Source organism: Salarias fasciatus, chromosome 5 (genome assembly GCF_902148845.1).
Source record: "Salarias fasciatus chromosome 5, fSalaFa1.1, whole genome shotgun sequence".
Lineage (NCBI taxonomy): Eukaryota > Metazoa > Chordata > Actinopteri > Blenniiformes > Blenniidae > Salarias > Salarias fasciatus.
In genome coordinates, this window is record NC_043749.1 from 29,376,872 (window position 1) to 29,389,564 (window position 12,693).

General features: G+C 42.7%; 2 protein-coding genes across 3 annotated transcripts; one reads left to right on the forward strand and one right to left on the reverse strand.

The window, feature by feature from the left end:
* Nucleotides 1–79: 79 nt before the first annotated feature.
* LOC115388455 (ADP-ribosylation factor 5) lies at nt 80–2,999 on the reverse strand. Its single transcript, XM_030091616.1, has 6 exons — nt 2,834–2,999; nt 1,404–1,484; nt 1,168–1,277; nt 1,007–1,078; nt 633–755; nt 80–395 (listed from the first exon to the last, which is right to left on the reverse strand). Exons 1-6 carry the CDS (start codon nt 2,898–2,900, stop codon nt 315–317), a joined length of 534 nt encoding a protein of 177 aa, XP_029947476.1. The 5' UTR covers nt 2,901–2,999; the 3' UTR covers nt 80–314.
* Nucleotides 3,000–4,577: 1,578 nt separating this feature from the next.
* Nucleotides 4,578–12,231, forward strand: LOC115388680 (anti-sigma-I factor RsgI2-like). Of its 2 annotated transcripts, none has more exons than XM_030091920.1 (5): nt 4,578–4,773; nt 5,962–6,603; nt 7,101–7,390; nt 8,602–8,729; nt 11,862–12,231. In XM_030091920.1, exons 1-5 carry the CDS (start codon nt 4,674–4,676, stop codon nt 12,070–12,072), a joined length of 1,371 nt encoding a protein of 456 aa, XP_029947780.1. In that variant the 5' UTR covers nt 4,578–4,673; the 3' UTR covers nt 12,073–12,231. The 2 variants fall into 2 exon arrangements, with proteins under 2 accessions (XP_029947780.1, XP_029947781.1); XM_030091921.1 differs by having other exon boundaries at nt 4,605–4,773; nt 5,962–6,596.
* Nucleotides 12,232–12,693: the final 462 nt, after the last annotated feature.

Consider the following 12,693-nt stretch of genomic DNA (forward strand, 5'->3'; position numbering starts at 1 on the left):
TTTTAATTATTAAACTCACAAACTCTTGGTTTGATGCTTCTTTGCCCAAATCAGACACACAAAGCTGAACACCCTTACGTCTTTATTTTAAAATAATACACATTCTCATAAAGATTTATATACAAAAGTGAAAAACACTCAAATATTCAACACAAACTTGTTATGAACAATAAATGTAAATATCAGGCCCTTTAAAAAGGCAAAGCTCAGTGTTTCCAATCACCATTAAACATGTTTGAAAATCAGATGAAATCTGCAGAGGTGTGATGGTGCGTTCAGGGACCCCGCAGGAGAGCAGGAGCAGGCGGATTCCTCTACCGGATCTGGTCTGAGAGCCAGTCCAGGCCTTCAGTCAGGCCGGAGCCCGTGACGGCGCAGGACGCCTGGACGAACCACTGAGAGGACACACAGGGGACAGACCATCAGCTGGACGCATATGAAAACAACCTGAGAATTCTTAAGACATTTATTGTAACATCTTGTTTTATTATTTATGAAAACTCGTTTTTATTTCTTCCCAAATACTGTGTTTTAACCTAGTGTAGCCTTAACTGCTTCATTAAATGGGCTACTGAATATCTCAGCACATAATTCACACATAATTCATGAGAACAGCGCTTGGTCCCGCCTACCGGCCGTGAGACTCCTGATAGGCCGAGAGCCTCCGTGACGTCACTGACTGACACGGCTCCGGGCATATCCTGTTTGTTGGCGAACACCAGCAGGGCCACGCCCCTCAGCATGTCATCTTCCAACTGCAACACAGGAAACACGTGTGACTGTCATTGACAACCTGTAAACACAAATTTCTCCACTTTCATCTCTGCTCACTCTTCAAACTGGCTCATCTGTTGTTTTACCTTCTGTGAATCGGGTTCAGAGTGCAGTAATATAATATATAAACACATTAATTCAAAACATGTTTCTCCTGGAAATCCTTCTTGTACAAACTGTCAATACGGTACTTTAATTCAACACTAACTATGAGAGAATTCAGTGTCATTACAATTCTGTGCAGCTCGTCCGCAGCTTCTTTCATCCTCTCCTTATCGCTGCTGTCCACCACGAAGATCAAACCCTGCACACACACAAACACACACACAGAGGTAGTCTTCAGTTACTTCATTAAACATGCATTCTCAGCATTAGTGTTACCCGTGTTTGTACCTGTGTGTTGGTGTAGTAATGTCTCCACAGCGGTCTGATGATGGTCTGACCACCAACGTCCCAGACTGTGAAACTGATGTTCCTGTACTCCACCGTCTCCACATTAAAGCCTACACACACACACACACACACACACACACACACACACACACACACACACGCACACAGGTTGAAAATCCTGCACACTTCAGGTATGAGGGTGCAGTGACTGACAGGTGGAGGTGAGAAACGCTGACCGATGGTCGGGATGGTGGTGACGACCTCAGACAGCTTCAGTTTGTACAGCAGGGTGGTTTTACCAGCCGCATCCAGACCCACTGCAAAGGCACACACACACACACACACACACACACACACACACACACACACACACACACACACAGTTAGTATGGTTACACCTCAGTAGTGTTGGACAAGTGGCTTTTAAAAATGAATTACAGTCAAAATAGTAACTGAGTTAGTTACTGAGGTATAATTTTTTAAAAGTAACTAATTAGGAAAATCAAATATTGCATTACTTTACAAGAAAGTGTTTATATATGTCAAAGAATGTGTTCCCTTCTTAATGGAACTTTAAGGTATGTTCAAATATTGACGATGAAACTGAATATGATTAAAGAAATAAATGGAAACTTGAAAGAATAAATTTCAAACAGGAAACACTACATTAATCTAAATTATTCAAATGTTGCTGTGTGATAATATGAGACAAGGCATCAATCAAATTTGATTTGTAAGTATAGATAGCATTTCTACATTTGTAAAAGATTAATAAAACACAATAGATGTGTGTCAATTAATGTCTGTAGTTCCATTTAAAAGCTGCCTCTGAATGATCAGGCCTCTCTACGGCTGTATCTCTGTCACGTCACGCGAAGCACTTTGTCCCAACGTGATTCCTTCTTTCAGTATGATGATGTCATTTAGAACTTTCCTGACTGAGGAGTTGCAACAATGTATCAGTTTGAAATGGTATCAACATCTAATTTGACCCAGATATGTAAATGAGCAGCTATGCAAATTTTACAATGACGTCACCACTGTGGTCTAAACCCAGCTGACATTCCCTATTATCAGGTGAACATAGACATATATCAATAGATATCTGGTCTTCCATTGAAAAGCTGCCTTTAAATGATCAGGGTTCCTTCTTTCTGTACTCAAACTTCACACTTCATCGGCTCAGCTGGACTCCAGAGGAGGAAAAATCAAGCTGAAAGTGGTGAATAATAGTAACAGGACTGTGCCACATATTACTGTCAGTAACGGCACCGGCATTGTAATGCTTGGAGAAGTAATAAGTTAGGTTACTCGTTACTAAAATATTTAATGAAATGCTGTTACTTCCATCACTGCATCTCAATAAACATTTTACTTATTCCATCTCATTCAACATCCTGCTAAAACTGTTTAACTGATTTCAGCTAGTTGTCCCTCATTGAAAAAGTAGTGAAGTTACCTTCTGGCTACTGGATGAAGATGAAGATGCTCTATAATCTGTCTCGATGACTGATTTAAGATTTAAGAACATAAAATATAATAATAATTTAAAAATTCAAATATTCAATTTGTTTGACATATTAAATGTAAACACAGAAAACCGTGATTATTAATATCAATTCTAGTCGCATTCTCCGACAAAAAATAAAAATAAGAGTATTCTCACCCATTAGAATCCTGACTGGAGTCTTGGACATGAACCTGGAGAAGAGTTGAGAGATGGTGACACCCATGGTTCAGGTAGAAAATCTCTGCCGCTCTCTGGATGGGTGTGTGTGAGTGTGTGTGTGAGCGCGTGTGTCACTGCTTTTTAAAGCCGTCCCACTGCTTTATTGTTGCTGTCCACGTAGTTTTGAAGCATGTCACCGCGGTGACTGTCAGCCCGGTACACGGTGGAAGTTCTGACACCCACACCCACACACGCGCGCGCGCACACACACACACACACACACACACACACACACACACACACACACCACAGGTTTCGCTTTGTTTATTGGAATTATGTTTATAAAATGGGATTTTTGTGATAATAATAGTGACATTAATAACAGTTTATCAACATCACCATGCAAATAAACTTAAATAAACTCAAAATACAGTAAATAAATAAAAGCATGGAAAAATAGTAGATCAACTACAGTAAATATGAACACAAAAGTATCAAAAAGTGGATTTACACGTGTCTATGAGAGCCGCAGAATCAATGAAAACTCTATGAATTGAGAAGGAATTTTATTTTGTTTGAGGCAAAACCGAAAGTTACCGACAGACTTTTGTTGTTGGAGGAGAAACCGGAAGTGACTCTGTCAGACTTTTGTTGTTGGAGGAGAAACCGGAAGTGGTTGAAGATGTCACCAGGTGGCACATATGATGCAGGAGGTTTTTCACCTGGTTCGTGTAGCTCCTCCTCTCTCAGCAGGTGTGCAGTTTGCTTTCTTATTCTCAAAACACTTTAAATAAGGAAAACAAAAAAATAAAGCTAGAAAAAAACTAAAGAAACAAAAAGTTTTTTTGCTTGAAAAATAGTTGTTCTTCTTATAGATGGACAATATGGACAGGCATTGTTCCTTACATGATAAAAAGTAAAAGAAGAAGTGAAAATGAACGACACAGCACACAGGTTCAGTAAAAACACAGTGTTCTCCTCCTGAGGCCTGGCGTCCCTGTTTCAGCAGCGTGTCCACAGCCTCCTTGGACTTGGGGTGAACAGAAAACCTCATGAGGGAAGTCCTCAAAAACTGGCACAAATGGAGGTCACTGCACATTCAAGCAAACACTGAGAGAAAAGGAGGAAGAGAGAATAAAGCTTTAAGGCAAAACAGATCAACAACAAGTAATTCCAGGAGGAAGTGATAACAGTGTGCGTGCGTGTGTGTGTGTGTGTGTGTGTGTGTGTGTGTGTGTGTGTGTGTGTGTGTGTGTGTGTACTTGTACAGCTATATGTTGTGAGGACCTTTTGTGAGGACAATGGGTTTTTAACCTTACAAGTGAGGACAATTTTTGGAAAGTGAGGACATTTTGGCTGGTCCTCACTATTCGACACACTTTTTTCGGCCTTTTTGAGGGTTCAGACTTGATTTTTGGTTTAGGGTTACAATTAGGTTTAGGTTAGGTTTAGGATATGGGTTAGGGTTAGTCATTCATTTTTGATGGTTAGGGTTAGGGTAAGGGGCTAGGAAATGCATTATGTCAATGAATGTCCTCACAACATATAGCTGTACAAACGCGTGTGTGTGTGTGTGTGTGTGTGTGTGTGTGTGTGTGTGTGTGTGTGTGTGTGTGTGTGTGTGTGTGTGTGTGTGTGTGTGTGTGTGTGTGTGTGTGCGCGTGCGTGCGTGCGTGTGTGTGTGCACGGGGGGCGGGTGGGTCCAGGCAGTTCCTGTACAAAGAAACGAAAGTTAAAGTGAACAAAACGAGGTTGAGGAAAACACGGACTGACACAGAGCGAGAGGAGGAAGAGGAGTCGGGACACCGAGAGCAGACAGCGGAGGAGCAAGACGAAGATGAAGATGAAGATGAAGGTGGTCGCTGTGGCCGTGGTCGTGAGCGCGCTGCTCGTCACCGATGTACAGTCGACCCGACCCACGGAATGGACACCCACAGGTAATCAGAGTGTTCCAGTTAAAACAAGCGGAGAATAAACTATTAGAAGCATTTTCTGGACCACAGAGGTCAAACCGGACTCCTGCCCTGCCAACAAGGTGCTACTGAGATACAGAATATTAAGGTACCAAATTAATAACTCAGGCAGGGGAAAATATCACTCTGAATTCCTGACACACAGCTGAATGTAACAATTCTTTTATTTACTCCACAGTGCCAGTGTGGAGAATGGTACTGAATATTTATTTTGACTGATTTTATATAACCTTAATTTGTTCAGGTGGGTCTCATTGAGACCCAGGGTCTCATTTTCATGAGGGACCTGTTGGTATCAGCAAACACAAAGTTCCAATGATTAATGCTAAAATCCCTAAAAACAAAATATTGACATAAAACATTAGAATAGTGCAGGTCTTACGCGCAGGAGAGAGGTAGTTAAGAACATGTGCAAACTGCCACACATTCTTTCACGATCTGTTGTTCTGTTAATTTAAAGTCTCAAGAGGAATGAAGGTGGACAACTTCATTTCCTGCTTCAGTGTGTTCCAGTTAGAGAACAGCCAGATTGCAGGGGGGATAAAATATTGTTTTGGTTCACGTAAGCCTTGATCTGCTCGTTCACGAGTTTTCCAAGAACTTTGGCCAAAATGCAGAGCTTTGAGATCGGTCTGCAATTATTTAATACTGAGGGATGACTTGAGCAGTTTTCCACACCTCAGGAATAACACCGGTCTGAACAGAACAGTTAAAAATGTGGAATACAGGCTGAGCAATATGTGCCACTAGACATAAAAAAGGAGGAAGTTTGTCAGGCCCAGCTGATTTGTGTGGGTCAAGGTCTTTTAAAGCCAAATGAACTGCTTTGACAGTGAAGGGGGTGTACTGGACTGACAGGGGGTGGTGTCAGTGGATTACCAGCCTGTGTAGACTCAAACAGGGTGCTGGAGGCTATAAAGTGATTGTTGAAGCAGTTTAGCATGTCAGGTTTGTCTGATACAGAGCTGGAGTCCACTACTGAGTTAGAAGGCAACTCTACGGAGCAGGTATTGGCTAAGAGACATTTTATTGCATGCCAAAATGTCTTGGGGTCATTTAGGTTGGCAGTGGTTCGGGAAAGATAAACTTTGAAAGTTTAAATCGACGTGTTTTATTGTGAAACACGTCCTATTTTTGTGTGTGTGTGTGCAGGTCAGCCCGGCCTGGACTTAACAGGGAAGATGTTCACGTTCTCCCAGAATGGGGGAGGGGTTCGCTTCTACCCGGGTTCCCAGACTCCCCCCTGGGCCACCACCTCCCGTCCCTGGACCTCCACCTACCATCCCTGGGCCCCCACCACCCGTCCCTGGGCCACCACCACCCGTCCCTGGGCCACCACCACCCGTCCCTGGGCCCCCACCACCCGTCCCTGGGCCACCACCACCCGTCCCTGGGCCACCACCACCCGTCCCTGGGCCACCACCACCCGTCCCTGGGCCCCCACCACCCGTCCCTGGGCCACGACCTCCCGTCCCTGGACCTCCACCTACCATCCCTGGGCCCCCACCACCCGTCCCTGGGCCACCACCACCCGTCCCTGGGCCACCACCACCCGTCCCTGGGCCCCCACCACCCGTCCCTGGGCCACCACCACCCGTCCCTGGGCCACCACCACCCGTCCCTGGGCCCCCACCACCCGTCCCTGGGCCACCACCACCCGTCCCTGGGCCCCCACCACCCGTCCCTGGGCCCCCACCACCCGTCCCTGGGCCACCACCACCCGTCCCTGGGCCACCACCACCCGTCCCTGGGGCCCCACCACCTATCCTCAGACAACAGAGACACCGGTCAGAGGCAGGAACATCGCACACATACGGATCTTCTGGGAGTTTTTTTTTTTTTTTTCAGATCTTCCTCGTTCTGGAGTCTTGATGTGTTTCCTGCTGGTTTTTATGTGTTGTCGTGTTTCTTTTGTGGTCTGTACGTCTCCTTGAGTTCTTTTATTGTCTCTTTTCTGGTCTTGATGTCTTTGATATCCCTGGTCTTCTTGTCTCTGTGGGAACTTTGCTTCTCTGAATGGGAGTCAGGAGTCTAATGTGTCGCGTTTCACTTGTTTATTGTTTGTTTTGAAGTCGTTTGTGTCCCTCTGTGTGTATTAGATGTCTGTTTTTGTGTGTATTTGTGTGACGTTTGTCTCCTTATTGCCTGTTTGATGTCTGCTTGTGTGCGTTTTTGTTTCTTTTTAGATGTGTAGGTATTTGCGGTGTACTCATTTTGTGTGTTTATGTCGGGAAATAACCATGTTGTGTGCTTTTAAATGTGAAACCTGTTGTCTTTGTGTAACCCTGCAGGTGTCTCGGTGTGTGTGAGATACATGGCCGATTCTTCAGACTTCGTGAATCTCTTCACACTTGATAAGTACAAGTACAGTAGAAGTCTGAAGCTGACACAAAATAGAGGCTCAGTTTATACGCTCAATAACTATTACTTCGAGATGACCATGACAACTAAATTCCAGCTGTGGCCCAACTATCAGCAGAACATGTGGACGAGCGTCTGCCTCACATTGGACGGCAGCAACAACGTAGCCCAGCTGTTCAGGGACTCCAGCATGAGTGTCAGAATGGTGATGCCGTCTCGGGTGAGGACACAAGTAAATCACTGCCTTGCTGGAGGGTCGACGTCCTGCATGCGTCAAACGGTTCTCAGCTGCAGCAAACCTCCATCTCAGGTCGATTTCAGCCTCGGTGTTTGGAATAAAACCCAGGAACGAGCTCTTTGCAGACGGCCGTGTTGCAGCTGGGAGACCTGAAACATGCATGACATCGAGGACTGGAGTTTGACACATGTATACGATGGGGGACCCAAAAGAAACCGGACTGTGGTTATAAAAAAAAAACCAAGAATGATTTCAGACTTTTGGCCGTTATATGTCAGACTTTTGGCCGTTATATGTCGCTATAGCATAGCCTTAAGCATAATTGAAAAATTTCACCTCCCAAAGACACACAGGCAGCTCACAGGCAGTGTTTATGTTATTACAGTCCCGCCCCCTTCTTTGAAAAATCCCAAAATGGTCCCGCGCCTCTGAACCACGGAGCAGAAACAGGCAGGCGTGGACATGTGCCAGGAGCTGAAAAGGCAGCTGGAGGACGATGGAGGCTGTTTGGGAAGAAAATCACTGCTGCGGCTCCGGGAGGCGGTCAGGATGAAGTGGCCGGCGCTGTGGGAGAGGGGGGACTGTTTTACGCACAGGGCTCTGCGCATTGAACAGTTCCTGATGAAAAACGGCATGGCCCTGCTGCCCCATCCGCCGTATCCCCTCGATTTAGCCCCGTGCCACTTCTGTCTCTTCCCAAGAATGAACAAGGAACTGAAGGGGCGGAGATTTGTTGACGTGGAAGAGGTGAAAAAAAAAAAATCGAAGAAAGCTCTTAAAGGGACCATTACGCAGCAACATGCTGACTGTTCTGAGCAATGGAAATCCCGGCTGCAGTGCTGTATTCAAGCCGAAGGAGAGTCCTTTGAAGGTGACAGTTTTGATTGAATGTGAAATTAAAAAAATAAAAAGTTATAACCACAGTCCGGTTTCTTTTGGGTCCCCCCTCGTACAATCGGGGGTGGAACAAAAAAATAAATAAATGGAGTCACCTGTATGGGGATGTTTTCATGTTACGAAATTTTAATAGTACCTCTTCATCACGGCTGTTTTCCACTGACAGTCAGTGGAGGAAGTTTTATTCAAACAAAGGGGAAATGGAGGATGATTTTTTAGAACCATGAAATAGTAAATCAACTGTGTGTGTGTGTGTGTGTGTGTGTGTGTGTGTGTGTGTGTGTGTGTGTGTGTAGCTTGAGTGGTCAGGTGATCCTTTGATTGAGTTTCCAGGTTTCAGCGGTCAGATGACAGATCTTCAGGTCTGGGATTATCCTCTCGGCTACAAGGAAATCTACAACTACATGAGGAGAGGTGCCTTCAGGTGAGAGAGAGAGAGAGAGAGAGAGAGAGAGAGAGAGAGAGTGTGTGTGCGTGTGTGTGTGTGTGTGTGTGTATTTGTATTTATTCATTCGTTACAGGCAATTGCTGTACAATAATGCACAAGGTAAAGGAAACATTCACAAAAGCAATAAACAATGTAACAAATAACCAAATAACAGAAGATTTCATTATGCCTGAAAGGGAGTGGGAAGAAGAAAACTTATTTAATCCCACCCCCGATTATCCTTAATATAATATATTCAGAAAAAATTCTCACTTCCGTAGTTCTATATACACACATGGAAACTAATGATTCATTGATTTGGATCTACATAATGAAAAATTTGAAACAAGGTGGCGTTACCATTGGTAACTGATAACATATACAGACTTGAATACAAGTATTCCAACAATGGTAATGAACAGTATACCAGGAATGGGAAAGAAACAACAAACACACTCAGTAATGTTGATGTGAATTCCAGACCCACATTATACTGCGACCAAACTATACGTTTATATTGGAGTTTGAATCTATGAACATTTTGGCATTGCTTGTGTTGAGTGTCCAGGTTGTTCCACAACTTAAAGCTAGGGTAGACGATGTTGTCCAAAAGCACTTTTTGTCATACTGAGTGAAATGCTCCCTGCCCCCTGGGAGAAGTCAGTACATTATGAGGACGGAAAAAAGCTGCGGAAAAAATCTGACAACTGTAGCGGCCACAGGACATTAAAAACTACGACCAATCGTAAGGCGCGGACCGCTCTTCAGGAACCAATCAAATCCCTCGCCGTTCCAACAGGCCACCGGCGCGTACATTTCAATGGCGTGCACTGGCCCTGGTTCAGAGCGCGCGCGTTGCCAAGGAGCTCTCGGCGCTCGCGGCTCGCGTGAAAAATAGAACGAAGCGGAGCGGCGCGCTGCGCTCCTATGCGCGTTGTGTGCGGGCAGTCAGAAAGGTTAATAACATTGGAGGCGATCACAAACTCCGCGCGGCGCTTCCGCGTCCAGTGCGTTCGCTCCCAACGGGAGCTCCTCCAATGGGGTGGGAGCTGGGCGGAGCCGTGGGGAGATGCTACATTCGTGCTACATGCTAGTTTTACAAGATCGCCGACCCTAGCTTTAACCCCACATACCAATACACAAAAACGTTTATGGGTAGATTTTGTTTTTGGTATTTTGAAATTTCCATACCCTCTTAAATTATGAACTGTCTCTTTTAATTTGAAAAACTGCTGTATATTATTTGGCAATGTTTTATTAAATGCTTTGTACAGAATAATTAATGTGTTATATTTCACAAGATCATTGAATTTTAATAACTTAGATAGAATAAAAAGATTGTGAGTATGTTCTAGAAAACTAACCTTGTGTATGATCCGCACAGCTCGTTTCTGCATTATGACTAGGGGATTTATTGTGCACTGGTAAGTGTTCCCCCACACCTCCACACAATATGTGAGGTATGGGAGTACCAGCGTGCAATACAGACTACGGAGGGCATGTGCATCAAGGCATTGTTTTACTTTATTTGTAATATAGAGGCTTTTGGATATTTTTGTCTTTATATGTTTAATATGTGCTTTCCAAGATAATTTATTATCAATTACAATACCTAAAAATTTATTCTCGCAAACATTTTCAATTTCAGTACCTTCAATAACTATTTGCTGAAATGACTTTGTTGTAGAATTACCAAACATCATTACTTTAGTTTTACTTATATTTACAGACAGTTTATTTATATCCATCCAGTTTTTTATTTTATTGAGTTCCATGTTCACAGTTTTTACAAGCTCATTGTAATCATTACTACTATAGAATATGGTTGTGTCATCCGCAAACAGAATGAGTTTTAGGGATTGAGATACATTAAAAATATCATTGATATACACATTAAATAGTTTTGGCCCTAAGACGGATCCCTGGGGGACACCACAAACAATGCCAAGTTGCTCGGATACATGCTTCCCCATTTTCACAAACTGTACCCTTCCTGTCAAATAGCTTTTGATCCAGTCCCCAGCTACACCTCTAATCCCATATTTTTCCAGTTCATTTACTAAGATGAAGTGATTGATTGTGTCAAATGCTTTTTTGAGATCAATGAAGACACCAACTGCAGTTTTTTTCTGATCCAGTGCATTAGTAATTTCTTCAGTGGCTTCCATTAGTGCCATTGAGGTGGTTCGCTTGGCTCTAAAACCATACTGACCATCATTTATTATGTTATGTTTCTCTAGGAACTTATCAAGTGGAGAGTCAAAGAGTTTTTCAAGAATTTTTGAAAATTGTGACAATAGTGAAATCAGTCTATAATTTGTGAAACAGTGTTTGTTACCATTTTTGAATACCGGAATTACTTTTGCGATTTTAATTTTGTTTGAAAAACGGCCAGACCGAAATGATAAGTTAATGTATGTGAACGGTTTTGCAATATTGAAAATTACGTTTTTAACTAAGAACATGTCTATATTGTGATAGTCGGTGGAGAACTTATTTTTACATTTCAGTACTGTATTTATAACCTCCTGCTCATCTGTTGCCAAGAGAAACAGTGACGATGGATTGTTCTTAATAAGGTTTAGTTCATTCGTTACATGATTTGAAATTGTGGCAGCCAACTCAGGGCCAGCATTTACAAAAAAATGATTAAAGCTGTTTACTATATTAATCATGTTGTGATTTCGACCATTTTTGCCAATGAAGTAATCCGGATATGTTGACTTAGAGGAACCACTTTTGATTAAACCATTAAGAACATTCCAAGTTTCTTTTATATTGCTTTTGCTTTCATTTAATTTTCTTCTGTAGTATAGCTGTTTGCTTGTTCTTATGACGTCAGTTAGTTTGTTTCTGTGCAATTTATATTTTTGTTCCGCTTCTTTTGTTTTTGATTTAATAAATAATTTACAGAGGTTATTCTTCTTTTTGCAAGCATTGATTATCCCTTTTGTAAGCCAAGGTCTAAGTTTATGTTTTGCCCTTGAATAGAATTCTTTTACTGTGTGTGTGTGTGTGTGTGTGTGTGTGTGTGTGTGTGTGTGTGTGTGTGTGTGTGTGTGTGTGTGTGTGTGTGTGAGTTGATTTTTGTAAGTATAGGTGTTTATTCATGTGCCTGTGTGTGTTCAGGCCTTCCCGTGGCTCCCTCCTCACCTGGTCCAACATCAACTTCTCCAACGGAGGGAACTCTCTGCTGGAGGACGAATACGACGTTCTGGCTCAGCAGCCAATGAGAGGAGGAGGAGGAGGAGAAAAAAGAGGAGGAAGAGGAGGCCGCCTGAGGAAGAGGAAGTTCAGTGCAGAGGAGAGTCAGGAGATGAAGGGACGGCTGATGATCTGAAAACACGGCCGGAGAATGTCTGAAAAGTACAAATCAAATCTGTTCTGTCAGTGATTATCTGGTGATCGATAATGATTTTTTTCTTTAATGAATGTCTGAAATGTACATCTTGATCCTGGACTAATAGCTGAGAAAAAAAATAAATTTCCCTTTTCTTTGGTTGTGACTTTTTTCCTTTTCTCCATCACTTTGGTGCGTAATTCGGAAGTTTCCCACTTCCATAACACCGTCTGGCTGGGAGCAACATTTCTCAATCGCTCCCTTGGTGATCAAAATGCAAAAACCATGAATTTTCGCCCAAATCATCAACAGGACTTAAATATGATGATATTTTGATTGAAAAACAAACTTCACAACATTTGGATTTGCAGTAAATATTTTTCTCTGCTGATTTTGTTCAGTAATCGAGTTTTGTCTTTCCTGTTTCTTGTATGTGAAGAGTTTCATACAAATAAGCATTCCGCTCCACAGAAAACAGACAGGAGAGAAAATTAGTGAAGCCGTTTATTTACTGGCATAGAAACATGAAACAAATGAAAAAATAAAAATAAGATGAAGACAGAAAAAAAAAAAAACCCTGAAATGTAACATGGAAAAAAAAATCCCGATTTAATAATTCTC